General features: G+C 54.3%; 2 protein-coding genes across 4 annotated transcripts; both read left to right on the top strand.

Annotated features, from left to right (window-relative positions):
• Positions 1-445: 445 nt before the first annotated feature.
• On the top strand, positions 446-10,789 carry LOC114912375 (synaptopodin-2-like). The gene is made up of 5 exons (XM_029258906.1): positions 446-488; positions 3,965-5,776; positions 6,039-6,186; positions 8,734-8,925; positions 10,196-10,789. Exons 2-5 carry the CDS (start codon positions 4,142-4,144, stop codon positions 10,324-10,326), a joined length of 2,106 nt encoding a protein of 701 aa, XP_029114739.1. The 5' UTR covers positions 446-488; positions 3,965-4,141; the 3' UTR covers positions 10,327-10,789.
• mtus1b (microtubule associated tumor suppressor 1b) lies at positions 10,789-23,340 on the top strand. 3 transcript variants are annotated; one of them, XM_029258915.1, is made up of 11 exons: positions 10,789-10,939; positions 11,031-11,141; positions 15,562-15,776; positions 19,047-19,113; positions 20,033-20,247; positions 20,551-20,656; positions 20,831-20,904; positions 21,011-21,106; positions 21,517-21,633; positions 22,061-22,158; positions 22,373-23,340. In XM_029258915.1, exons 2-11 carry the CDS (start codon positions 11,138-11,140, stop codon positions 22,578-22,580), a joined length of 1,200 nt encoding a protein of 399 aa, XP_029114748.1. In that variant the 5' UTR covers positions 10,789-10,939; positions 11,031-11,137; the 3' UTR covers positions 22,581-23,340. The 3 variants fall into 3 exon arrangements, with proteins under 3 accessions (XP_029114748.1, XP_029114746.1, XP_029114747.1); XM_029258913.1 differs by lacking the exons at positions 10,789-10,939; positions 11,031-11,141 and adding an exon at positions 11,796-12,340; XM_029258914.1 differs by lacking the exons at positions 10,789-10,939; positions 11,031-11,141; positions 15,562-15,776 and adding an exon at positions 17,217-17,957.
• Positions 23,341-26,855: the final 3,515 nt, after the last annotated feature.

Here is a 26,855-nt window from a genome sequence, read left to right as displayed (position 1 = left end):
CCCCGGCTGCTTAGCAACGGCAAATGCTGATTCGGTGCGACAGAGCCGGGCCCCTCCCGCTCTGAGTTTGGCACGGTCCCGGTGTCGGGTTTCCCCCCCCGGCCCCACAGCGATTGCCGCCCAGCGCGCCGTCCTAGACCTTGAACCGCAGCCGCTGCAGCGTGGTGGGGGCATCCCGCTCACGTTCACATACACACTCATGCATACAAGAGCACAATCTTTCACCTACACACACTCGGCACAGTCACTGTCACATGTACTTAGTCTCTAGTACCTCTTTCTCTCTCACATACTCTCTCACACACACACACACACACATCTGTGTGCTGGTTGGTGGTGAAGTTGCATGCGTCTCCACTCCTGCTCTTCGATCCAGACCAGTGTTGGTTCGAACAGACGCTGGCGTCACTCGGGGGGGCTGTCTCTCACTCGGGTAGGTGTGACAGCATTTTTTGTGTGCGTGTTTCAGAAGGTGGATGAGAAGCAAGGTGAGCTGATCTGATGACTTGCGATTTAAAAACGTATACGTTTTTGGTGTGTAATGCGCTCAGTTTCAGTACAGTCCGGGTACCGTGGTACTGCTGCGTCATGGTTCGCCCTCTGGTTACTAATGTGTTTTGTGTGTGTGGGAGTCATTTGCAGTGATGTATTCCCGCATGCCCTAACGGAGGACGTGTGTGTGTGTGTGTGTGTGTGTGTGTGTGTGAGAGAGAGAGAGAGAGACTTGTGGACGAGTACCGCGAACCACGTACAGCCTAATCCATCACGCTTTAGCAGTTTGGAAAACGTTTCCTCATCCTGACAGCGGCTCCAGTGTCTCCGGACTCGCCGATTCCTGGCGGCTGACGCGGACACCGCGGGGGTAGGAGATGGGTTCGTCGCCCGGGGTCCCAGCCAGCGCTGCGTCGCCGGGGCCGGAAGAGCAGCAGCAGCAGCAGCAGCTGCGGTTTTCTCATCCCAGGGCTTTTATTAATCACTGTTTGAGCTATCGCTGATGGGTTCTGAAGTCCCAAGTGCCGGTCAGTCGGTTTTAGCTCTCAATTTAACAGATCTTAATAGGAACGTGGGGTCTGCGGACCAGCGACGTGCCCCACCTGCAAGTTGACATTTTCACCTTGGACGAACTCAAGGAGAGTCACAGACTAAGTTTTACGTCGGCTGTACGAGTTTTGTACTTTGAAAAATCATGCTTCTGGTGTGTTGAGGAAATGGATCTCTGCCCATCAGCACAACCCAGCAGAGGAGTTCAAAGTACATCGGCGTGTTTTTCAGGCCAGAAGGTAGTAAAGTTCTCCTTAGTGCAGTCAGGGGTGGTTAATGTCTCAGATGCCAGTGGCTGCTAATGAAGGTAGGTGGGGCCTGACTTACACAGAGCGTGTGTGTGTGTGTGTGTGTGTGTGTGTGTGTGGGGAGACTGCAGACCTGGGCTAGAATTCTGCTCCTGTCCCTTCCACCAGACATCCAGGAATATCCCCCTGGGACTCACGGCACCAAGAGGGCAACTTGTTCCCTGAGGGACTCGGGTCTCCCGGGCAAAATGGTGTCATTTCTCCAACAGGAAGCTCATCTTCATCAGGGGCGGTTGAATCGTTGGTCTTATTCAGGGTGGTGCTGGTGGTGATGGTGGCCCATCTTGGAGAACGCAAGTCAAGTGTTACAGGCATGGAAGGGTTAGGGTGGGGTTTGGGGTAAAACATGGTGCAGAGATGTGCTTCCATGGAGGTCCTTCTGGAACAGGCTTGTGGACCACAGACAAGTGGAGTGGGGGAGTACCCAAAAAAAAAAAAAAAAAAAAACGTACCCATGGACGTGAGGTGCGGCACGTGCGTCGTTATACTACAGTATGGCCCGGTAAGGTTTAGGGCAGTCGACTAGCTCAAGAAGCAATTTCACCCGTGGAGGAGATGTTTCCGGGCAAGTGCACCTACGCGTTCGCTTCAGCAGCTCTTCGGAAACCTCTTTCCTGACACCGAGAGGTCTTGACAACGGTTTTCATCAGGTGGGGCAAGACGTTGTGAAGGTGGCGAGTTCAGTGATTATGCTGTAGTGGAGCAGTCTGCCGGACTTGGGCTCTTTCCTGAACGTGATGCAATTATAGACAGAACTGATTATGTCAGAGTGCCACCGACAGTTCGAGGACCTTGATTCTTGATTCCGGTGACATAACCAATGTCACTGGTGCGCCGCTGCGGGGCCTCGCTGTCCCCTCCCTGCCGACTGGCCGGTTTCTCCTCCAATGAGTGCAGGAAACACTAAATCTGTGCTGTGGACTCCTAACTACCTTCAGGGCTCAGTTAAACACCCGGGATGTCTTGGCCTGAAGCTCCAAGATGCTGAGCACTTAGAGCCGGTGGTGCTTAGAGTAAATTTGTCTGCTGGTCGGTCAGAACCCCACCTTCACTGCAGTATACCATCCACCACTGTAGACGGATGTGCAGCGGAGCACAGAGGGCTGATCCTAACAGGAGCTGACACAGCAGAGCTCTGTCTGCATGCATTCCCATTGCTCGTGGGGTCCGACACCAAATCGGGACGTGATGGCAAATAGTTTAGCTGCTCTTTCCAAAATGGGGGAGGGGTGGCGTGGCATGTTGGTCAGCTGTGACCAGTGACTTTCCTTAAACGGTTCTGAGTGCCAGAGGGAGGTGTGAACGGGCATGCAGACAGGCTCTTGAGCCCCCCGCCCCCCCCTTCGGGTCCAACGCTTCCCCTTCTCTCAGCCAGTTTAGGTGCCGAGCGCCTTGCTAACAGCCCCTCCGTCCCCATCCCCACCTGGTGAAGTTGGTGGGAAGGAGTTTGTCCTCACATACCCTTCCACCACCCACAGCCTAGTCCAGAAAACAGGACTTTGTCATTCCAGCAGATACTTTGATTCTGTATGTGGTGTTCGCTGTGACTTGTTCTGAGTGGAGATGGACGTCAAGGGGTGGGGGTGATAAAGAGCTCGGGGGGGGGGGGGATGGCAGCACATCAGTGGCGTCTTCCTTATTACCAGCACTTTCTCCCCCAAGCGATGAGAATGACCTCTAATCTGTGACCTCCTGCCCTTTCACCTCTGAGCTGTTTACTTTCAGGGTTGAGCGCCTTTCCTCAGCACGGTGACTGAACGTTTGTGTACAAATCAAAGTGCTGTTTGCCAGGGGCGTGGAATCCGCTCTCGTATCAGCTGTCAAATTGCTCCTTTAGTTCACGTGCTGCTGTGAATCTGGACTGAGTGCTGAATGTTGATTTCGGAAATTCGGTTAATTTGTAATGGTCATTTTGGTGAAGGTAAGTGGCTTTTTCCCCTCTCCTTTCTGCTCTGAAAACTGTAAACCTCTAACCGTAGAGGGAATGTTCTGGAGCGTGCCGGCAAACACCCTGTTCTATGATGGGAGCGTTAAAGGCAGCCCTGCATGTCTGGACCATGTTGGCCTTGGGGGGGGGGGGGGGGGTGTGTGAGAGAGAGAGAGAGAGTTTCTCTCTCTGACTGCTGGCACTGAACATGGAGCCTTTTGTCCCTCCCTTTGCCGCCTGCCGCTCAAGGAATCGAGGAGCAACTGCCAGGGTGTTGCTGTAATAGTGATCCGCTCTTCTACCACAGGCTCAGATGAGGCTTTCTCTGTGCAGTAAGTCGAGACGTGTGCCCAGCCTTGCCTGGATTATAGCTAATTAACCCCAAGGAGGTATAGTGACCAGTGGTGGCACACTGTACAGTGACAACCACGCCGGTGTGCGGTGTAGCTCGCTCTATTGGACTACTGCTTCTCCTGAGTCCCAGAGCTCCTTCCTGTTGTCCTCCAGAGCAAATCACATTTGAGCAGGTGCTCTTTCCACTTCAGTTTTTGTGAGCTGGGGTTCCGCTAGAGGGCAGTACTGATCTTTGTTGGCTCTGTGTGGGACTGGAAACGCTCCACTGCAACGTGCCTTTTGCTTCTTCGTGTGTTGTGAACAGTGTTAATTCTACTCATGGTCTCTCTTGCAGATGTTTGGCATTTCCTCCCAATAGAATGACGACCCTCCGATGGATCTGTAAGGAAGCATCCCAGAGGTAGCTGGGATAAATCCTGGGTTGGTCCAGTGAAGCGTCTTCCAGCAAGAGAGCAGGTCAGCTGCAGAGGTCTTGGTCACATTTGGATGCCTCTACGTCAGATGTGTGACAATGAGTGAACCACCGCGTGACAACATTGATGCTGAGGTTCTGTGCACTGGCATGTGCCTCCCTCTGCGCTCTGGGGACCAGAATGGCAACGCGTTCCCTTGCAGGTCCTCCTTGGACTCCACGAGGAGCATCAGCAGCCTGAGCGACAGCTGCTCCCCGAGTCCACAGGATGTGGAGATGTTGGAGTACAGGCTTGGACAGGGGGACCCCTTCTCCAAGCAGTGCTCCAGTGCTCCGCTACCGCAGAAGCCAGGTGGCTGCCATAGTGTGGGGACGGGAACGGCTGCCTTGGACCCCGGTGACAAACTCGCTGGACTTTCTCGAAGTGCTGAAACGAGCTGGAACAAGAACATGACTTTTGTGGTGATCGATTCGCAGGCGTACAGAAGCGATGGTTGCAGCGAGGACAGCTCAGACCTTTCGCCGGACCTGGCCCTTAATGAGGAAGCCAGGCAGTGGGCCAGTCAGGATGACCGGAGCATCTCGGACTCCAGAGGCGATTCGGCAGCATCTGTGAGTTCCAGCAGCATGGTGATGAGAAGCAGCCTCGGCCAGAGTGACTCCGACAAGCCGCTCAGCGCCTCCGTTTTGGGGCAGTCGTCAGACTCCTCCTCCGACCTCCCCGAGGCGGTCATGGTCTCTGGAGCCCTGCCTGATGTCTGCGAGGGCCTCATGGATAAAACACAAACCTTCCCACCCCAGAAGGACTTGGCTAGTCAGAATCTTGAGGAAAAACTTGATAGCCTAAGGGATGGAGACGCAGTGTTTCCTGCAGAGGACCGATCAATGGAGCTACCCTGCGAGAGAGAAGAGCACAGAGACAGTGCGGATGGGGTCAATGAAGGACAGCGCTCTCCTGCTGACGAAAGAGGGACCCTTTCGGAAAAGACCTTTGTGGTAATTGGGTCGGAAGACTCGGACGCTGGATGCAATGCCCAGACTTCCACCCCTGTGCAGGGCTCTGAAAATCAGACGTTCATCCTCACCTCGTTTTCAGAATCGCCCTTCCAGATGAGAAGGGCCAACGTAGAGAGTCCAGCGGTGGGTGGAAGGGGTTGGCAGCGAGGCACAACCCCTGCAAAGCCCACTGTTGGTTCCAAGGCACCTGTGCCCATGCCTCGCAAGGCCACCAAAGCTGAAGTGAAATGTTTTCCCAAGCAGCCGGACCTGAAGATCATGAAGCCCAGAGCTGTGCAGAGACCACCGCCCCCTCTGAAGTTGGCCACGCCAACAACGAGCTCCTCACGGCGGACGAGTTCTCCTGCAGGTTCACTCGGCAGCCATGAGAAGACCCCTGTTGCCCAGAAGGCAGGACAGAAGAGACCGGCAGGACCAGACGACGGCAACAGGCGCAGATCATCCTCGAGTGTCAGCAAAGTGTTCTCGGGCAAGTTAGGCGGCATGGCGGACGGAGCTCCTGCTCTGAAGACCAAGAGGGAGGCAGCTGCCACCGAGACCTATCCAAACCCCTGCGGCTCAGTGGCCTCCGACATGATGGTCAGTAGCAGACAGCTGTTGACCAAAGCCAACAGCGAGAGCAGGAGGAATGGAGATGAGGGAGATGGGCTGGGAGCCAAAGGCTGCTCTGCGGGGAAGGTTTCGGAGACGCCGCGAGTGGTCAGTAGCAGCACTTTGGTAAGTCGGCACACGGGCTGGGCAAGGAGCCCTTGTACAGGGTTGGGTGGGGGTGGGCACCTTGGGCTGGCAATGGTCATGACCAAGGAGAACATTCTTCAGTTTCTGGGTGTTGGAATCAGGAGCGTTAATGTGGCTGTAAATGAGCTACCCTTGAACTCTCTGGCTTCCTGTATGGAGGGCATTTACAGGAGAGCGGCTGTGGGTGACTGCCAGGGTCCCAGGGCTCAGGCTCCTGAGTTAACAGGCATCTCGTCTTCAGGCAACACCGTCTAAGCAACCGGTGTCAAGCGAGGGAGGTGGGAGTCGTTTTGGTGTGAGACCATCCCCCGGCAAGGTGAAGTCTCCAAGCCCAGCTCTCGCCAGGGGTGCGGCTTCAGCCAGCGGGGGCAAGATGGTCCCAGGTACAGGTAACAGCCTTGCTTAGGTCCCTTTCTCATCTGCCGTCATCTAAATTCCCTACAATCACACACACACACACACACACACACACACATTTTCAGAACCGCTTGTCCCATACGGGGTCACGGGGAACCGGAGCCTACCCGGTAACACAGGGCGTAAGGCCGGAGGGGGAAAGGGACACACCCAGGACGGGACGCCAGTCCGTCGCAAGGCACCCCAAGCGGGACTCGAACCCCAGACCCACCGGAGAGTAGGACTGCGGTCCAACCCACTGCGCCACCGCACCCCCACTCCCTACAATCATTCATCCATTTATACTGCAGACTAACGCACACATCCGCGCACACACACACATGCCATGGGAAACTGAGTCTCTTATCCACCTCAAACATGTGTCCTTGGAGTGTTGGAGGAACCTGGAGGAAACCATGTGAACTCCACGCAGACAAATTTGAACCCAGAGCCTGGGATCTGTGAGGTGCAAGTACTACCTGCTGTGCCGTTATGCCACCCTAGAAAAGGCTGTGTCTGTAGCCCCACCTCTTTGCCGTTAGGACATGAAGGCTGGAGGCTCGCTGCCTGTCGCAGATGAATTAGTGTTTATATTGCACTTCTGCAAGTTAGGGTGTGTGTGTGTGTTCGTTCCTGTACTCGCGCTACAGCAGGAAAACTTGATCCCAGTTGTGCGGAGTCTAAGGGGGAGGGAGGTGGGAATGCCTGAACATCCCACAACCCCACCTCCCGGCGTGTGCTGGAATCCGCTGCCCGTCAGCGCCGACGCAGGACGAGCGCTCGACCGCGAACCCTCAAACGTTCGAAAGGTCCTGGTTCTGGACACCGACGCGCAGCCCAGCGTTGAGTTCCAGGCGGATTAGCATCGGGTTAAGATTTCTCTCTCTCGCGCGCGCGCGCACGCACGCGGACTAGCAGCGAGCCACGCGATCCGCAGGCGTGCCGCTAGCGTGCCGTTGAGGCAGCTGCCGTCGGCGACGCTCGGCACGAGCCCGACCGGCTGCGGCGCGGCTGCGCGGTTACGTAAGGGTCCGTCCCGTTGCAGCCATGGTGGAAACGGCGTGTGCGTGGGTCGCCTGCTCCGTCCTCACGGCGCACTCGCAGCAGAACGGTAAGGAGCCTTTTCTTCGCGAACTTCTTACTGCTGCTTATACATGCGTGTGCGTTGAATCGGCCGTGCGAAACTTTAATGGCCCAAACTTTGTCGCTCTTCTGTCGTAACGGCGCCCTGCAAAAGTCTCCTTTCTGGGAGCCGAGCGCACGCCAGTTGGCGGGTAAAGGCAGTTACTTGGGTGCGCGAGGGGTTAACGCACCGACTCCGCTACTCTGGCATGAGGGGGAGCGCCTCCTATCCATGAGTTGTGGCCTGTAACTCTAAGCCTTCCTTCCTCAGTTTTTCCACTTGGGGGGGGGTTGAGCAGCAGCTAGTGTTCCCCAAGGCAGCCTCCCCCCCCGCCCACTACAACAGCAGCTTTGTTTTCCTTCCTGTTCGGGAAGGACGGGCTGAAACGGAGCCACCGCTGGGCTTTCTGCACCGCTCTCGATTGCTCATCGCTTTGCATCTTGAGGATATGGTCATATTTTGCCCACCCGCCCTCCTCCACAGGATGACTTAGTGATGAGCAAACGCTCACCTTCAGTTCTGATACAGATGAGATGTAAAACGGACACATTGCCGGGCAAACGCTGTGTTGAACTTGAATAGCTGCATATTTTTTTTAAATTTTAGAAATGTGACACATTGGGAAATGCACGTTTCTTTTTGTGCGCACTGACTTCCCAGTTCAGAGGTGACTCACAAACTGTGTGTGTGTGTGTGTGTGTGTGTGTGTGTGTGTGTGTGTGTGTGTGTGTGTGTGTGTGTGTGTGTGTGGTAACTGCAGTACCTGAACCAGCCACCGGGGGGCCTGAGTCTCCCCCTCTAATCTCAACAGAGCAGCTTTCCTGTTGCTCATGAGCAGAGTGGAGAGCTCTAGATCTAGAGGCGACTGCCATGGGTACAAATTGTAGAACTGTGTCGTGTGTGTGTGTGTGTGTGTGTATACACACACACACACACACACACACACACACACACACACACACACACTCCTTTCTCCACCTCTGACCTCAGCTTGGCATTGGATGGATGGATGCTGGGAAAACTGTGTGTGGAGGGAGAAGCTTGGACTGTAACTGTGTAGAATCACACCTGCTTCTGGGACTTCTCTCACACCCCACGTCATCCGCTGTGGTCCCAGGACACGCGCACAATCTGGGAAAGTGCGAATCAGATGGGGTTTACAGGGATTACAGCTTACCCTGGGGGGAATTACTGGGATTGAGTGGGGGGGGGCACGGTGCAGCCTGGGACGCATCCAAAATGAATGTTTTAGATGTTTCGGTGGCCCTGCCATCCAGAGCAGGGCTCTGAAGGACAGCCGATGCTCCTTCAGCCGTTTCCGTATCTGAAATGGGGCTCCCGTTTCCCGACGCATCTGTCCTTCGTCACTCTGTCCTCTCGATCCTTGAACTCTGCCCCGTCTCACTGTGTGGCGCAGGCACTTCAAAAACGCGTCTGACGGAGCGGCCAAACGTCGCCATGGTGCCCAAGCTGCCCTTGAACCCGAGCCTTAGGCCGCCCCGCCCCTTGTCCAAACTGCCTGTGAAAGGACCCCCCAAGAGCCCCAGCTCCTCATCCTTGGCCAGCAGCCACAGCGCCCAGCAGAGCGGAGCCCTGCCCCCTTCCCCAGGTGAGTGTGAGCACCGGAGTCTGAGACCTGTAAGTAGGGAATGCTGGGATACAGGGCAGGAGGGAGGGGAGGTGACAGGCCCCGAGCTGTCATCACTGGTGGAATGTGAACCTGCGTTGCCATGGATACGCCTCCATCTGTTCGCATCTCTTCTGCTCTGTGCATTTGTCCGAAATCCTTGAGCTTCGCCCCGGTGTCCCAGACGGGTGCCGGTATGTGGGATGTGAGGGGGTCCCCCCCGTGTTCCTCAGGTGTCCCTATTTGCCAAGTCTGACCTACATGACCCCTCTGATATTAGCCAGAGGTCTTTTCCCCTCCCCAGTCGTTTTGGGTTGTCATGGTAGCGTTGCCACGGCGCTGTAGCGTGGTTTCCGTTGCCCAACCGTGGGGTGACAGCTGGCTTCGGTGAGGAGGCCGATACACCCATGACCCACTTACACAAGTGGGGTCGGGGGGGGGGGGGGGTGTGCTGAATCGCATCCCTTCATCCTCTGCTGCCGCCTCACTGCTTCCCCTCTAAGGGTACCGATGTGGGATGTGCACTCGTTCCACGGTGAATGAGGGAAATGAGATGCGAGTGCTGGATGAGACGGGTCCAGATCTGTGGGCGACGTGGGGTTTTTTTTTTTTTCCCCCCCCCAGAGGTTGAACCCATAACCCTGTAGGCGCAGCTGGATTAAGAGCAACTCTGACACTAAAGCTCTGCAGTTATTTGCTGAGCTCCTCGGACGCAAAGACAGGTTTGAATTGTGGTTTTGTGGCTGCGGGTAAAATAAATGTTCATCCTTTGTCAGTTTGTCAACGTTGTTGTTCATTTATTAATTTAGCAGGTACTTTTCTGCAAAATGATCATTTGAGCACCATGTTGCTGGTTCACATCCCTGCAGTGACCCTAATCCTATGGAAGTGACGTTCAAATAGCAAAGAGATAATCGGAGCAGATGGTGTTGGCCTCACTTATGGAGCTGTCGGGAGATCGGGGAGAAGTGGTTCTGAAAGATGATTTTGAGACCCTTCGTTGTGGGAGGGATTCAGCAGTTCTGAGGAACACAGGGAGTCTCCTTCACGTGGAGAAGGAGACTCCCCAACTGGTGTCGTCCCCTTGAGCAGAACAACAATGCGTTGGAGTTGGGGGGGGGGGGGCACAGCGCTCTCAGGAGTGGGGATTGGCTGGAATTTGAAAGATCAGGTGAGCACTAGGAGCTCACCTGATATTCTCGCAGTTTTTTTTGCACTTGAACTCCACTTGAGGTTCCCCTTTGTCTTGTAGAGCTCAGCCCACCGCTACCTGTCCTTCCTGCTGACAGCTCCTACATTTGCTCTCTGCCTGCTTGGCCGCATTTACCTGGACGTCGCAGCAGAAGTGTTTCCTACGTGAAACGGTGTTTGGTGGTTGCGTGAAAGTCGGCTGCAGCAGGAACCTCGAGGGTCTTGGGTGTAACTTTCTCTTTTGGTGTTTGCCCACAGGAACCATTTCTCTGCTGCTGCATGTCTCTCGCCGTTTCTCGGTGTTTGGGGTCCTGCTCTGACTCATAGGTGTTGGATGCATGTTGCCATGGTGACGGCTGGGCATCGGGGAGATGGCCGTTTTGGGAACGCGGCTCGTGTGCAACAGTGGGCGTTGGATGGCATGTTGGGAAATGGGTGTCCCTGAAGCAGAAGCTCACTGCTCCATTGGCTGGTTGAGGACGTGTCCTTGTGAAATATGTCCTGTGACCTGCGAGTCTCTGAAGGGCTGTGATTGGGGGTGTTGGGGGGGTGAGACTGTCCCAGTTCTCATAAATCTTCTTCACATATGAGTTTCTTATAAGTGGGACCTGGAGGCACTTTACGGTTAAACGCTGTACTTCCCAGTGACGTGTACCTTGCGCTTTATCCGCAGCGTCCGGCGTTGCGGTCGGCCAATCGGAAGACAAACCCCCCCGCCCTGGCGCTGCCGGGGGGGCTCCACCCTGCAAGGCCGTGGTGAAGCGGAACCGCACTTCTTCGCTTCCGGGGAGGAGCGCGGCCAACGGTGGGGCACGCGAACCTCCGCGAACTAACATGCCGACTTGTTACCCTCTGTGCACACGGTAACACCTGTCAATCTCTCGCCGGTACCCCAGGCTCACTGTCCAGAAGCACTGTGCCCAGTCCCACCCCCCCGAGGCCCTCCGTGAGACCCGCGCAAAGGCCCTGCTCAGTTCGTCCTCAGCGACCCGCAGGCCCCCCGATGGGTGAGTGTGTGTCGAACGCGTGTGTGATCCGCATGTTTCGGCAGGGTGGCTGCAGGACTGGACACGGACTGGCTGGAATGGCGCACTTTGTGGACTGCGCGTGCGCGCGTGCAGGGTTGGCCTGGGAAGCAGGATGGTTGTTTCCTGCGCTCCCGTTGCCCTCGTGCAAAAAACCCAGAGTCAGCGGAACGGCAGCCGGCGCCCGTTTCCAGCGGCTCCTGGTTCACATGTAGGGATTCCAGCGCCGCGGGGATTAGCGTGTCATTAGCATGACTAACGTGTGGCGAAGGCTGCAGTGCTGCTCTCCGAATCCCAAGGATAACAGGATGAAAGTTTTCCGTGTCTCCGCTGTCACGCAAACACCATCATGCTCCACTTCACCCATGTACCCCCCCCCTCCAAGGAACACGATGCTGCCGTGACCAGGATCCCCCCCCCCCCCCCCCCCATCATTGTTGTACTCAAAACAAAGGGTGTCTTTCCAGGTTTGGAACCCGTGACACTGGAGGGTCTCTGAGAGCAGAATGGAGGCATTTTCTCCTCCTGCTTGTCCTGCTGCTCCTGACACACACACACACACACACACACACACACACACACACACACACACACACACACACACACATATATGCACAGCTCTGTTTTCAGCCAGCAGATGTGAGCGTGAGGAACAAGACTGATGGCTCCGCCCACTCCAGCCTCCTCATCCCAGCTCCCGCAGTGTGTGCGCGTGTGTGTGGGTATGTGTGGTGGGGGTCGCTGCTGAGAGCTTTGTCTGGCAACGAGAGAGGGTACGGATGGGAGAAGGATTAGGTGGCGTGCGTGTCGTCAGCCGCGGGAGGAGCGAGCGCTCGCCGTAGCAGCCTTCGCCGTCGTCGCCTCATCCGTATTCCTCCGCATCCTGGTCGCGTCCGAAAGCCACCCGGCGGCACCGCGACAGACCGGCTACGCTCTGGCATGCGGTAGCGCGGCATCTCTCCTTGGTGCTTTTTTTAAAAGCCCCGGCCTCCCCCCCCCCTTGGGGATTTGTTTGCGCGGGACGGCAGGCGAGCGCCTCCACCTCCGACGGCGCTCCGAGATGCTGTGGTCGCCCAAGCGCTCGCTCTCCGACATCCACGTGAAGCTGACGGCGAAGGGTTTGCTCCGGAGCCTGCAGCTGCTGTCGGGATGCAAGAAGAGCACGGTGGTGTTCCACGCAGGTCGGTGGCGCTCGCCCCTCCCCTGCCCCTGGGTATGGGTGGCTATTGTCACCCTGAATGCGGGGGTGGGGAGAGGGGGGTGACTTACTATTATTTACATCTTTCCCCCCCAATGGATTTGCATCTGTTTATATTGTTTTCCTTTTCACGGTCTGCTGCTTTCTTCCTGCTGTTCTGGGGCTATTTTTAGAACGGGTGTTGCTCTGGTTTCTGCTCAGCGTGGCCCGCGCTCTAACGTGCCGGGGTCTCGCATGCGGACGGGTCGTGTCCCGGATAGATGTTTACACGTGACAGATGCTGCGTTGATGTGTTCGGTGACACGAGCGGTGCCGCTGCTCCAGCATCCAGTCTTCGGTTACTGCCGCTTCCCGGGACCCTTCGTCCCCAGATCGTCCCGCAGAGATGCGTCTGCTGGACCTCTGCCTGTGGATGGGGGTGGAGGTGTTTGGGGCGATGATGAGATGCTCCATCCCTTCCGCACACAGGATGGTTTGTGGGGGGGGGTGTGACTGAAGGTCCTGCAGGTTCTGGTCATCACGCTAAGCACAGCTGCACATGTTGCCCACGATCAGTGTTTGTTCAACAGGCCCTCCGCTAATTCCTGCATCTGCTTGCTTGCCTGTCGCTGGGGCAGTGATTTATTTTTATTAAATATTCTTATTAATTTCTCCTGAGTGCAGCCTTCACACGGACTGTTAATTCTGTTCGTTTGGAAGCCGATCTCCGGGCCGCCGGCATCTCCGCTGGGTTCTGGGTCTCCAGCCGCGTTCCCAGCGGCACCGTGTTCCTATCCAATTGCGGGCGACGGTCTCTCCCAAATAATCTGCCGTTAATCCCTGCGCCGTGTCCCTTCCGTGTGTGTGTGCGTGCGTGCACGAGAGAGAGATGTTTGGCCTCCAGCTGGAGGCAGTCGACTTAAAAAGTGTGTCATGAAGAATGAACGCAGAAGGAGGTCAGGCGTGTCGCTCCGCCGCCATGTGCGGCGAACCTCGTTCGCAGTGACTCGCCGGCTGCGCGTTTCCGCTCGCGGGCAGCAGGTGGAGCAGTGGCTATCGAACCAGATCAGCGAGCGAAACGGCAACGCGTCGGTGCTCCCGCTGCGCTGTGCGTGTGACTCGACCTTCTGCTGAAACAGTCCTCTCTGAATTATTCAGCTGTGGGGCACATGAATTATTCGTATTTGTCCTCTGCTGGTTCTGCTCCATATTTATCCATGTGGCTGGTGTGTGCTGCAGCCTCCCCTCCCTCCCCTTCTCACACACGACTGCAGTCTTTACATTTATTCACTTAGCAGACGCTTTTCTCCAAAGCGACTTCCAATGAACTCTATGTAGTGTTACTATCAGCCCACACACCTTATTCACCGCGGTGACTTACACTGCTAGATACACTACTTGCACTGGGTCGCTCATTCATACATCAGTGGAACACACACACTCTCCCTCTGTCACTCACACACTACGGGTGAACCTGAACAGCATGTCTTTGGAGTGTGGGAGGAAACCAGAGCACCCGGAGAAAACCCGGGCAGACGCCACCCAGGCACTGAGACGGCAGCACTCCTTGCTGTGCCACCGTGCCGCCTTTTACAACCGCCTTTCTCCCGTCCTCCATTTCGCTGCTCCATCCGCAGGTGGCGCCGGTTCCACGAGGCCCCTTGAGCCTCGTTATTCCGAACGAAGGACGTGGGGGTTCTCTTGATGCCCGGGGGTGTACCTGCAGGTCCCGCGTGGCCTCCGGCGAACGGAAACCCACGCGGGGCTGCCGAGCTCCGTCTTGCACGTGTTTCACGGGGTTCCGGGTTTGATGCTCTCGGGCCCGGCGCCACACCTCGTACCTTGTACTCGACGCCCTGGGGCTCAAGGAAGTGCGGCGGAGGAGTTTTCTCAGCACAGTTAACATCAGGCCTCTCGTTTCTAGGAAGAGTGTTGTTGGAAATCACTCTTTGCGGGGGGTCTGCTAACCTGCTTGGCTGGGTGATTAAGTGTATGACTTTTTTTTTTTTTTTTTTTTTTTTATAAAAAAATCCAGTCTATCAGATATTCTTGAATGAATCAGTGAAATATACCAAATGCTTGTCTGCTGTCGTTTTCCTGGAAAGGAAGGAAAATTTGATGATGATGATAAGAAAGGGAGGAAAAAGCAAAGCGACCAGGTGGTCTTTCCTCACTGGCTCCCAATCCAGTTCGTATAGAATTATGACGTTGAATGCGAGTAAATTCCAGCAGCCTGCTGGTTAATGCTCCTCATGCCAGATCCGTTACAGCTCAGGCCAAATACGATGAGGTGAGCGTTCCTGTTTACCTTGTGGGTGGGAGGCGCTGCGCGTGAGGATCTGTTGAGGCACAGATGTGTCGCGCATGCAGGGCGAAGATCGTGAGCCGTCAGCGGCGGAAGCACTTGCTCGTAAAATGTGGAAGATGGAAATGCGTCGTCTCCTCGGACTCTTTCAAACTGCACTTCAAAGCTCTAGCTAGGGGTCGGAGGTCATGCTCGGGGGTCCGACGCTGTGCCAGTCTCTGGTTGAGAAGCTGGTTTGTTCCTCGAACTCAATGGCAGCTCTGTCATTAACACCCCCCCACCCCCCCGGTCTCCTGTTAGTTTCTCCCGGAAAGAAACTCTCACTCCGGAGGCACTCGGGGTCATGTGCCCTAACCTTTCCCTTTTTGACCCTGCTAGCAACCCTTGGAGACTGGGGGTGGGGGCAGCCCAGCAGGTCTTCGTTGTCACAATTACTTTTTAGCCTTCATTTCTGCAGAAAGAACTGCAAACAGATGGTAAGAGCCGTAGATGAGCTCAGCTGTGACTTGTCACCACGCCGTACCGTGGACAGTACATTTACATTGATTCCTTTACTGGACGCTTTTTTTTTCTTCTCCCAAGCGACTTAATCCACTTACAGCTATTTATCCATTTCTACATCAGTGTCATGTTGTACTGGAGCAATTCAGGGTAAGTACCTTGCTCAAGGGTACTACAGCTGGAGGTGGGATTCGAACCTGCGATCTTCAGGTCCAAAGAGAGCAGCTCCAAGCACTGCTACCAGCTGTCTAGTAGCAGCACTACTCTTGCATCGTCATGGAAACTCATGGTCGCGCTAAGGATGCTGGTAGTTTGATCACCTGCCTTTGGTAAATTTGTTAATCAGCATCTGAAAGGTGTGCGTTTCAAAAATCTGGAAAGGCAGATATTCATTCTTCTCTCTCCCCCCCCCCCCACAGTGGACAAGACGAGGCCACGACCCATGACCCGCAGCCAGCAGGCTCAGGGCCCGCCGGACCTTCTGCTCCCGGATCCCAAGGCGTCCAGGTCGGGTCGCTCCCAGGCGCAGTGCGACAGGCAGAACCTGCAGCTCCAGCAGCTGCACCAAATCGTGGCCTCAAGGACCCAGGGACTGGAAGCCCTGGCTGTGGTGGTGCAGCACATTTCCACTCAGGTAGGGCTTCCTTCCTCTTCCCCGCTACCCTCTCCGTAGACCCTCAACGCGCTCTGCTCTCGACCTGCGGTACTAGAGTGTAGTACAGGTCGTTTGTGCCTGGCGTCATTCAGTTGCTACATTTACTTATTGATGTAGCACGTGCTTTTCTCCAATGGATAAGCATAGCAGATGGTGTCGGACTCGTATAGAGCTGTGTGAAGATGACGTGAATTTGAGACTTCGATGTGGGAGGGATTCAGCAGCTCCGAGGGATGCGGGGAGCTCGTATCGCATTGTTCCGAATCCAAGGACTTGTGGCCTTCTGATTCTGAACCCCTTGCAAGCGTGACCACCGATGTGTTCATTTTGTGTTTTTACGGACCCACTGCTGACTGGGGGGTTTCTAGGATCGGGCTAAACAATGCGGCTGAGATTTCTTCTAGAACAACAAACAGTCGCCGTCCCCTGGTCCCACTCCTCCCTCCGTTGTTTGGTTGCTACAACAAACGACAGCTTGAAAGTCCTGCCAGTGACTGGAAGGAAATGAAGTGATGTTTGGCTGTGGAGCGGTACAATCTTCCGTGTGTGTGTGTGTGTGTGTGTGTGTGTGTGTGGGGGGAGAAAGAAGGCGACCCTGCCGTCCAAGTTGTTTGCAATTAGTCCTGGATGCGAGACTCTTTTCACTCCGCGTGTTTCCCACACCTTTCCTTTGTTTGGAGCCTTTCTTGGTCTCCAGGGCCTCGTTCTGGGAGTTTCCCCACCTGAAGACGGACACTTTGTTTGTTTTGCAGGAGATGAGAACCGCAGAAGGCTGCAGGGACGAGAGCTCGATGAACATGCGTGAGCGTGCCTGGGGGGGTCACGTGCGTGTGCGTTGGGAATTATTGGTTAGGGTCGGCGCCTCCCCACCTCCAGCAGTCCTGCTTTGGGGGAGGGGCTCGCGTTGCGGCTGGTTTTCTCATCAGAACCGGTCTGTGTAGCCGACCCGCCCCAGGGCAAGGGGGGGGGGGGGACACTGGGAGGGGTCTTGCGCTCGCTCGTTTGTGCATTTGCCACAGCGCTGGCTCTCCCCCGGCCTGGTGCTGCCATTTTCCATTTGTGCATATAAGGATTTGCTTTGTTCTATATTTACCATGTTGTTAACTGTTGAAGTGGAGCTCTGGAGAAACCAGGGCTTATCTCCTAATGCGGTGGAAGGAAATGACTTTGCAGACCTGCAACCCTTCAGTCCCACACGTTATCTTTATGACCTCCAAAAGGGGAGACGGAGAGACTCCGAGGTTCAAAAGACGGAAACCAGAGCCCTGCCCAATCACGCCCCCCCCCCCCCCCATGTGAGCAGGACAACTGCTGTAGCCCCGCCCCCAATGCCCACACATCACCTGCCGACTGACAGTGTACAGCTGGGGGAGCCCTTGGAAATAACCACTTGCCTCCTAGTACAGGGACTCGGTCTTTCTTGTCCGAGAGGACGCCGTTCATGGATGCGACATCTGTCCATAAACTGACCAAAGGAACCACTTCCAAAGACAAGGTTCTCGGGTTGGCGTTCCTTTTCTCAGCAACTGAAATTGAGCATGGAGTTAGACTTTTTGCTGGAGTAGCTGAGATCTACTTTAGCTGTTGCCAAAAGGTAACTTGAGCATCGTTCCCAACTGATGTTGGGCAACTAGAACTCCCCTCCAATGCTGTACTCCGTCCAATGGGCTATGTGTGCGGATGGCTCCAACACCATGCCAGGCTGGCATGGAACCCCTTGCAATGTGCCGCCATTGTCTACCCCCCAACACTTAATCTTCAGCAGCGGTGCAGTAAGTGCTGACTTATCTCTGGACTGCTTCTTTGGTGCCAGAGACTGAAGTGGCTCTGTTCTCCAGTGACAGCTGGAAAAAAAAAAATCACATGGTCCAGGCTCTTGGGAGGAATACGGTAGCGGGGAAAGCGGCTGCCTTTCTGTCGCTGCCTGGCCAGTTCGGCAGGCGCAGCTCTTAGGAGGAGTACGGCAGGCAGCCGGAGCCAGAGGCTGCCGTAGGAGGCGGCTGTGCGGAGCGGAGCCGTTCCCCTCATGTGGACGGACGAGTTCTGCGGGAGGCGAAGGCACCACCTGTGCCGCACGCGCGCTCGTTCGGCAGTCCCGGGACCATGGGGGCCTCCGGCAGCAAAGCGTGCCCAAGGAAACCTGCCTGCGTGCGGAAGAAGGTGAATCCCAGAGGGCCAGTGCGTCGCCGATCACTCCGTGGCTCCTGCACCGTCTTGACGGTTATAGATCGCACCGGTCGTCGTCGTCTTTCACGAGTCCCTTTGAGCAGTTTTCGTCCTGCCGGGAGCGGGAGGGATGCTCGGGCTCGGGCTCCGCAGGCTCTTGATCTTCTACTTGTGTGGGACGTGCTTCCTCGGGCTGATCTTCATGTGGTGGGATCTGAGGAGCTCTCCTCTCTCTACCGGTGTCTGCGGTAAAGCCGGAGACTGGTGCGAGTGGCACTGAAAAGGGTCTGCAGTCGTGCCGGAGGGACGTCCTTTCTTTGTTTGTGTCCTCACCATGTCCATGTTTTGAAGTCAAAGTTTTCTTGTCTGCTGTGTCTAAGCAGGGAGAAGGTCCTGGACCCCCAGGGGCAAGCGCTCTCGCTCGCTCCCTCCCTCTCTCGCACACTCGCGCACGTGCACGGAGGTGGCTCGGCGGTGCCGAAATAAGGCAAGGGGTCGGGAGACTTCCGAAGACGACTTTTTGCCGCGTCCCATTTCCTCAGCAGCAGATGTCCAGGGTTCATGCTGGGTGACTGGAGTGTCATTCGCACCGACGCCCAAAACTTAGCGCTATTTATAAATGCCTTGCCTCCCCAAATTCACGCTGAGAAGACGGGGACGTGATATTGAGCAAACTTGCAGCGGCAGCCCCTGCCTCGCCACGGAGCAAAGTTCACGCTGATCTTCGAAGTGCGGCGAAACGCACGGTCGTCCTGGAGCCTGTTTGTTTTAGACATGTAGCGATGGCGTGGCCTCGCTTCTCGCGTGTGTTCTCTCTTTCTCGCGCACCAAGTTTAGATGGCAGAGCTACACACCTGTTGAGTATAATCACAGGGCAAATGTGTGTATTGGCACAAGCTCACTGTTGGAAATTTGTGCAACTTGGAGCGGTGACCTTGACTTGCTCCGCACGAGACCCCTGGGTCCCGCCGAGTCGGCCGCGGGGCGGACCGGCGATCACCCTGCTCCGCGCCCGTTTCGCCGTGACTGTGTTGGACCACGTTGTCTGACTGGTGTGTCTCTCTCTCTCTCCCTCTTGTCCAGCGCGAGGAAGCCTTGAAGCGTAAGAAGGAGCTCATGTTGGAGCTGGTGAACCTGCAGGAGGAACTCGGTAAGTGCCGACTCTCCAGTCCTCCAAGCCCCGCTGCCAAAATAGCAAGCGCACTGGAGAGGAGTGGTCCTAACTGGAGTCATGCGTGGTCATGGATCGCGCTCCCTCCCTCTAATCAGCGGTCACAAGTCTAGCGGGGATTCGACAAACAGTGACCACGCTGTTCTCCTGGATGATGGAGGTTTTTTTTCCCCCCTCGTTTGTTTGAAATTTCTGAGAAGGACTTTCTTCGTTTCACACGGAGTTTCCTGCAAATTGGGAACGTGAAGTGCCGTTGCCTGGAGATGAGCGCGATTGGCTCACCGCATCGGCTTGATTCCTGACACCAGGGGGCGCCCTATCAGTGGGGCTGATTAGATATGCTCGCTCCCCCCCTTATTTCAACATGTCCATGTGGCAGCTCTGCAGTCAATCGACGTTGTCTTACCCTTGTGGCACGAGGGGATTCCTGTTGGCTTCATCACAAGGAGCGCTGCTGTAATGTTTGAGTTTTTTGCTCTTGCGGGGGACCTCATTCCTTACGGTGGTGTCATCGAGAACCCCTCCTTAGGAGGGGTGAGGTTCGGCTGGCTGGCAGCCACACTCCTGGTTCTGGTTAGTCCTCGCCTATGTGTCAGCGAGCACCAGATACCGCGGTGTCACCAAGGCATCGCTACGACTGCTGCGTCGCTCCTCAGGGACGGCGAACCTCCTTCTCTGACCTACCTGAGGTCAACCTGATACGTTTGAGCACCGCCCTCACATACACACGGGCGGAATGCGCTATTTGCTCAGAGTTGAACAGGCACTAGGCCCCCCATCCCATCTTCACTCTGCTGGAGGAATTCCAACTAGCTGCCTGTGCTGTTCAAGTTAATGGCTGGAAGCATTTCATTCCAATGTGTGTGTTTAACTTGTGCGTCTTGCTCGTATTCCTCAGTAAACTCGACCTCCTCTTGCGAGCTGCTGCAGCAGGAGAAGGAGGAGCTCCGTGTGACGCTGGAGGGCGTCCTGCAGAAGGTTCAGGAGCAGCACCAGCAGGATCTGGCTGACCTGGAGGACCGGCTCAAGGCTTTCTACTCCGACCAGTGGGAGGAGCTACACCAGGCCTACCAGAAGGAGGCAGACCGCTGCCGCAACCTCATGCAACAGCAGGTACAAGTAACGATGCTCTCAGGCGGAGGACGACGAGGCCTGCTCAAGGAGCTCGAGCTCTTCTCCCATCTTCTCATTGCTAAACATTAAGGCAGTTTGGGGAGGGGGGTGTTGTACTCCTGTTTCAGACCCCAATGGTGACTATAACTTCTTCAATGATGAAGTAGGTGGGGAAGAGTACAAGAGCATGAGATTGTCTCCAAGGGTTAACTAGAGAACAGTCAGGAAGACTATCACATGCTGCTCCCCTGAAGAGGTGGTGCTCTGGTCTTGTAAGATGTGCATTCCAACCCTTTTCTCCAGGTCGATGAGCTGAGGTCCAGGCATGAGGCTCAGAGGAGCACCGTGGAAGCCAGCCACGCTGAGGCGATAGAAAAGCTGAAGGAGCAGTACGAGGCTTCCTTCGAAGGTTGTCATCCCTGGTTTTACCCTGTTTCGGGCCAGTGACCCCTTGTCTTGCATGGTGGAGGTTGGGTTTGCTCCTCTGAACCTTGCGAGAAACTGTGATAAAACCCTGTGTGTGTGGATTCCTGTTGCTCCAATTCCCAGCACTAACCCACCCCTAAACATCTTCCGCTCTCAGAACTCAGGAAGGCACATGAGCAAGAAGTGCAGGCTCTGAACCAAACGATGAAGCAAGCCGAGATCACGTTGACCGTAAGCAGCGAGCAGCGTTCCGACGCACGACTTTGACACGATCGCACGCCGCAGGAAAGTCTGGGCTGTGACCGAAAGCCCCTCACTGCCTCTCCACTTATCGCAGGGGCAGGTTGAGGAGCTCATGGCGGAAAACAACACTCTGTATGAGAAGCTGAAGGCCGAAGAGGAGCGAAGGAGGGTGTTGGCTGAGAAGAATCAGGTGACTGAGCATGCCCAGTGGTGCCCCCCCCTTCACATGTGGGGGTAGCGATCTGAGCACGGTGAACCCTGTATGTACTTAGACCATCCCCCTTTAAGATGTGAGGTGCCACCTATAGGATTCTCGGAGCTGCTGCGTGCAGGGAAATATGCAAATGTGTGCACACTTGCCAGTTTTACTACAGTAAAATGTTTAATGGATTCCATCTGTAATTAGATGACACACGATTACAATGGCAGCAAGGAAGTGTGCGGTGAGCCGTTGACGTGACTTTGGCGATCGCGCTCGTCTTGAAAGACATCCACGCGGCTCCTCCCGTGCGTCAGGGGTTTTCAGGACATTGACAAACAATTTCACAGGAACTCTCACGAAGTGTGAACTCCTCCTCCTCTTGCTGTCCTCTTCTGCAGAAGGACTCCCACACCTTGTACCTGGAGCAGGAACTGGAGAGCCTCAAGGTGGTACTGGACATCAAGAACAAGCAGCTGCACCAGCAGGACCAGAAGCTGATGCAGATGGACAAATTGGTGGGACAAATGGCCGTTCCATCCCTGCTAAAGATTCTTTGTGTGTGTGTGTGAGAGAGAGAGAGAGAGACTGACAGTTTATGTAAGCATTTCTGTTTATGGAGACCAGACCTATTTACGCTGGGCTTGTTAAGGCGCTCGTCTCATAATGGACTTGTGAACAAGCCCAAACAAGAACTTAAAACGACCGTAAAATATGTTTGACATGTGAGCCGTGGGCCAAATGACTTATGAAAGGGTGAGGAGAGGATTTCCTGCAACGCGCCTTTTGTATTTCTGCAACTGGTGCTTGGGCGCAGAACTGAGAAGCGTTGCCGGGGGTGGGGTGGGGGGGGGGGTCATGTTGACAGCCTTGTTTGTCCTCGTGGGGAACTCAAACGACGGGTGTGAACGCCGTCCTCGATTTGTGTGCACGTCTCCTTGACAGGTGGAGACCAACGTGAAGCTGGAGGAGAGTCTGAAGAAGGTCCAGCAGGAAAACGAGGACTACCGTGTCAGGATGGACAAACACGCGGCTCTGTCGAGGTAAGCGTGTGGAGAAACGTCCCAGGGTCACCGTCATCAGAAGATCGTGGTGTCGACCTGACTAGGAGTGGAGCAGATCCCTCCTGGAGATCCTGACATCAGTGTTTTGCCCACCTTTTTGTTCCATCCCTCAACCCCTGGGCTCATCTCTGAGGGGGTATTTGAGTCTGCGTTTGCGCCCTTCCCTCACGCGTGCCTCGTTGCTGCTTTGCAGGCAGCTGTCCTCGGAGCAGGCCGTGTTGCAGCAGTGCCTCCAGAAGGAGACCAAGGTGAACAAGCGCCTCTCCATGGAGAACGAAGAGCTGCTGTGGAAGCTCCACAACGGGGACCTGAGCAGCCCACGCAAACTCTCTCCTACATCGCCCTTCCAGTCACCCCGCAACTCCGCTGCCTTCTCCAGCCACCCGCTGCCGCCCAGATAACACCCCAAGGGGCTTCTGGGAAGGCTCCGGAGGCCTGCAGACCGAATGGGGCGAGGCGGCAGAGGAAGAGCTCTCGCTGGGGCTCCGTGCCGGTGCGTAGCTCTCCTACGTGGAGCGGCTTTCCCAAACAGAGGTCCCCTTGAAGAAACTCCTGTACAGCTGGATGTTTCCAGAAGGACTTGTCACTCGAGACACTGTTGCACAGAAGCACTTCCAGAGCAAGGCCTGCCTTGTCCTTTTGCCTTTTTTCACCTTTCTTGTGGAAAACGAACCTTTCTCGATTCTCAGGGCCTTTCGGTAGTGTTGCACTGTTTGACTCTCATCCAGCCCAACTCCTCAGTTTCCCCTCATCTTCGTGTGTAGAAGGATGGTGTCAACGCTTTGGGTCTCTTTTTGCAGAATCCCCACTCCCCCCCCTTAATTTGAAACGGGAGCTTTGAGGCCTCGTTGGAAGGACGTGGCTCTGAGGACTGAGGCCCCCTCCTGTGGCTGAACCGCGTGTGCTGCGGCAGAGGGCTACCGCGGCCTCTCGGTACCGGTGCCGAAGATATGGACCGCAGGCAAGCTTTTTGCGGACACCCTTCAGAAATCCCTTGGGCTTAATGACACGCAGAACTTTTTGTTTAATTTCTGAGAATTTCAGCCGTGCTTCCGAGTCTGATTTGATACAAATTGACGCTCTTTTTTGCCACATCCTGCTTTTCTGGTACAGCATTTTATGTTTTCCGAGAAGTAATTAAATAAAACCATAGGTGCTTGACCACGTGGCAGGTTCTTGATTGAACGCTCCACAATGTGACGTCAGGTCTCGCTGTTCCTCTGCCCACAGCGCTGTGCTGCTCATCTGCGATTCCTTTATCCTGAGCACTGAGTGGTTTCAGCCCACAGCATGTGACATCGCCATCACCACTACCTTACTTTTCACTCCGATTTAACCTGGTATTAGTGTTTGCACTCTAGTTTGTGTAATGGGCAGTAATGTGGACTGTTACTCTTATCCTGTGTTGAGAACATCATTACTCAGCCTTTCACCTGGTGCATAAGGAAAGTGTTTGTTTCTCATATGTTCTTTGGGTATTTTGTACAGAAGGGCAGAAAGGGACTTGGTTTATCTGCAGAGCTGCATGAAAGCTGTGCAGTGGCTTCGCTTTGCCTCATTGTCGCAATCATCCCTGTCTTCCTCACACCTTGCGTTGGTTTGGCTGGAGGAGATGCCTGCTGTGTCCTGCTGCTGCTGCATTTACCATGACCTTCTGAGATTCAAGCAGGAAGCTTGGCCTGTGTTGCCAATGACATGGATGCCCTTTCTGTCCATCAGGAATTGCGTGAGTTTTGACTGGATTGAAAGTCAGAGGTGAATGCCTGTTCACGTGTGTGTGAGTTGTACTGCATTGGGGGGGGGAATCACCTTGCACTGCACCAAGAGGTCAATCTCACCCATTGGACCCAGCATGACCCAACCTGTAACCTGATCCACCACTGCATCTCACATGGCTTGGTACAAGTAAGCACTGACCAGGCCAGAATGAAGAATCTAGCTTTAAAGCTTTTGTGCAGAAATGCATCTTCATGATTCAAAGTGGGGTTAAAAAAAAAAAAAAAAAAGGTGTAAGTATTATGTATTGGTTGTGCAAAAACTGAATATATCAAAATATGCAATCAATAAATGTATTATGTAACATTCTATATATGCTTGTCATCTTTGTGATGCACTTGTACAGATTGCTGCCAGCCTCCATTAAGCTGTCAGTTACTAAAGATGGTATGAACAGGTTTAGTTGGTGTTCCACAGGGCTCAGTGCTTGGGCCCCAGTCTCATCTACATCTCTTCCCTCAGTTCTATCATGATCTCCAGCAGATTGTCACTGCTGTGCTGCAGATACCAAGCTCTCTTCCTCCAGCTGCTGCAGACATGTCCTCACATATTGCAGCTTGCCTCTTGAATCTCTGCTCAGATGTCTGATCACCACCTACAAATCAACTTCTCAAAGACCAAAATCCGCTCCCCTCCCAGCTGGTCAACCAACCTGTTGGGAAACTGCTATCAAAAAGGACAACCTGCTCATTTTACCTGCTTCATTGGCCAAGAGCCTGAGACCATCAATTCAAATCTCTGCTTCTCTCAACACAGTGGAGCCATAAGATGTCCTCTAGAACATCTGCAGGATCCACCCTTATCACAAACTATACACAGCTTCTGGTCCACACCATGGTGAGATCCCTGCTTTACTACTGAAACTTACCTGGTGGTCTTGCAACCTCTGTCATCAAACCTTTCCAGCTGATTTGTAATGCTGCTGCATGAGTTGTTTGACCTCCCAAAGTGTTCCCATATATTCCTCCTTGCCTCCTCCATAGGCTTCCTGTAACTGCCTGCATCATCTTCACCACTCTGGTTACAACCTACAAGAACATTAAGGGATCTGATTCCTGTGAGACATTTCTTGCTATACTCATGCACCTCTAGGTGCTTGGTGGTCCCATATGGAAGATCCAAAATAAGTCCAGAGGTTCTGTTTTGAGGGGGCACAGTGGCTTTGGCTGGGTCCTGCTCTCTGGCAGGTCTGGGGTTTGAGTTCCATTTGGGGTGCCTTGTGGCAGTCTGTCCCCTCCTCCTCCTCCAGCCTTACACCCTGTGTTGCCGGCTTAGGCTCTGGCTCGCTGCGACTACGTAGGGTACATATGGCATGTGTGTGTGTTATGTGTGTGTGTTTTGTGTGTGTTTCTGTCCAATATGGTGCAATGAACTCTCGGAAGCGAACCTTTATCGGTATTCAAGAAAATCCTCAAACCCCATTTCCGTGAGATTCATTCTCTCCTGATCTATGTGGTCTACTTTTCACAGCCCTCCCTGTCGAAGATTGATTCCCTCTCAATTACACAGATGGGTATGATGACAAACGTGGTGGAATTGCACTTTCTGACTTTGTGAATCATATCTTTACACCTCCCCTTGTTGGCAAAGTGCACATTTCTTTACTCTTTAAAGTGTGTCAAAGCAATAACTGTACACAATTTGATAATGTCCATTTTAAAGTGAACAAACATGCTAAATATTACATGGCTATTGGTCAATTCTGAGACCTACAGTAAAGCACAAGCTTTTTGCTCCTGCCAGTCAGTGCAGTTAATCAATGAAACCTCAGGTCATCACAATCAATGAAACCCTGACCAATGAAACCCATCCTGCTCTTACCCAATAAGATTCTGCTCAGGCCTTCCATTGAACTATGACACTCCTCCCCCCCGCCAACCCTGCACTGACCAATGAAGCCTAACTTGCTATGGGCCCCAGCTTTCCCAATCAACGCTGCCCAAGGCAATGAAAAGTGCTCCCTGGTAAGTGGAAGCAGTAATTTCAGTGAATGATGCCAAAAGTATGGATGAGTACAGGAAGCAGCTTTTATCTTAATCCCAGTAATAATCAGCAAAAATTTCTGCAGTGACTACTGAAGAAGAAAGGCAAAGCAGTTCCTAGAGCAGGAAACAAGGAATGAAGTAGGGGTGACAGTAAGACCCCCAGCTGTGGTATGTGGGCAATTTCTGGAGCAATTCCAAAGTTTGAAAGGTAGAAATTAACCCCTTGATTTAGTACGAAGGGGGATATGACAGCTGTGCTGGAGGTCCAGAGACCAGTCCAGGCAACGACTGAGGAATCCCGCTCCTCTAACCAGCTGTCCCAATGATGAAAAGCAGTCCCACTGCGCCATCTCCTGGACACTACCTTTATTGCAAAAGTAGCCCAATTATTTACGTCCCGGATCTTTCAGCGCCCAACGTGCAGTTTCCACTGTCCGTAGAATCGTGACGCATGACGCCAACGCGCACGTGAGAAGGAGCTTCGAAAAAAATGCACTACTCGATCCTCCCTTCGCTACGGAATTTTACAGCACGTGTGAGAAAAAAGAGGAGATGCAGCACACTTTGAGTCTGAATGATGCCCGCATGTTCACCGAACGAGCACTCAGGCGCCACCTGCTGTCGTGAGCCTATTTCTGAAATTATATAACGGCGGCTACATTGTAGCAGAAATATGACCGAATTTGCGCACGTCCTTCTGATTGGTGGAGACGCCCCACGTGACGTGTCCGTATCGGACGGATAGGGCTGCTGGGAGTGCGCCGCACGGAACGCACCTGATTCCTGAGGGGGGGGTGGCGGTGGATTAAAATTTCATAAACTCTAAGAATACCAGGAAATGGACAATGAATGACAAAACATGGTCATTTTACCCTAGAGTGTCAACAAGTAGCGCTGTAGTTAAACCCAAATACT

Source organism: Scleropages formosus, chromosome 16, assembly GCF_900964775.1.
Source record: "Scleropages formosus chromosome 16, fSclFor1.1, whole genome shotgun sequence".
Taxonomy (NCBI): Eukaryota; Metazoa; Chordata; class Actinopteri; order Osteoglossiformes; family Osteoglossidae; genus Scleropages; species Scleropages formosus.
The sequence above is the reverse complement of the archived record's forward strand: the minus strand, read 5'-3'. Positions and strand labels throughout refer to the sequence as shown.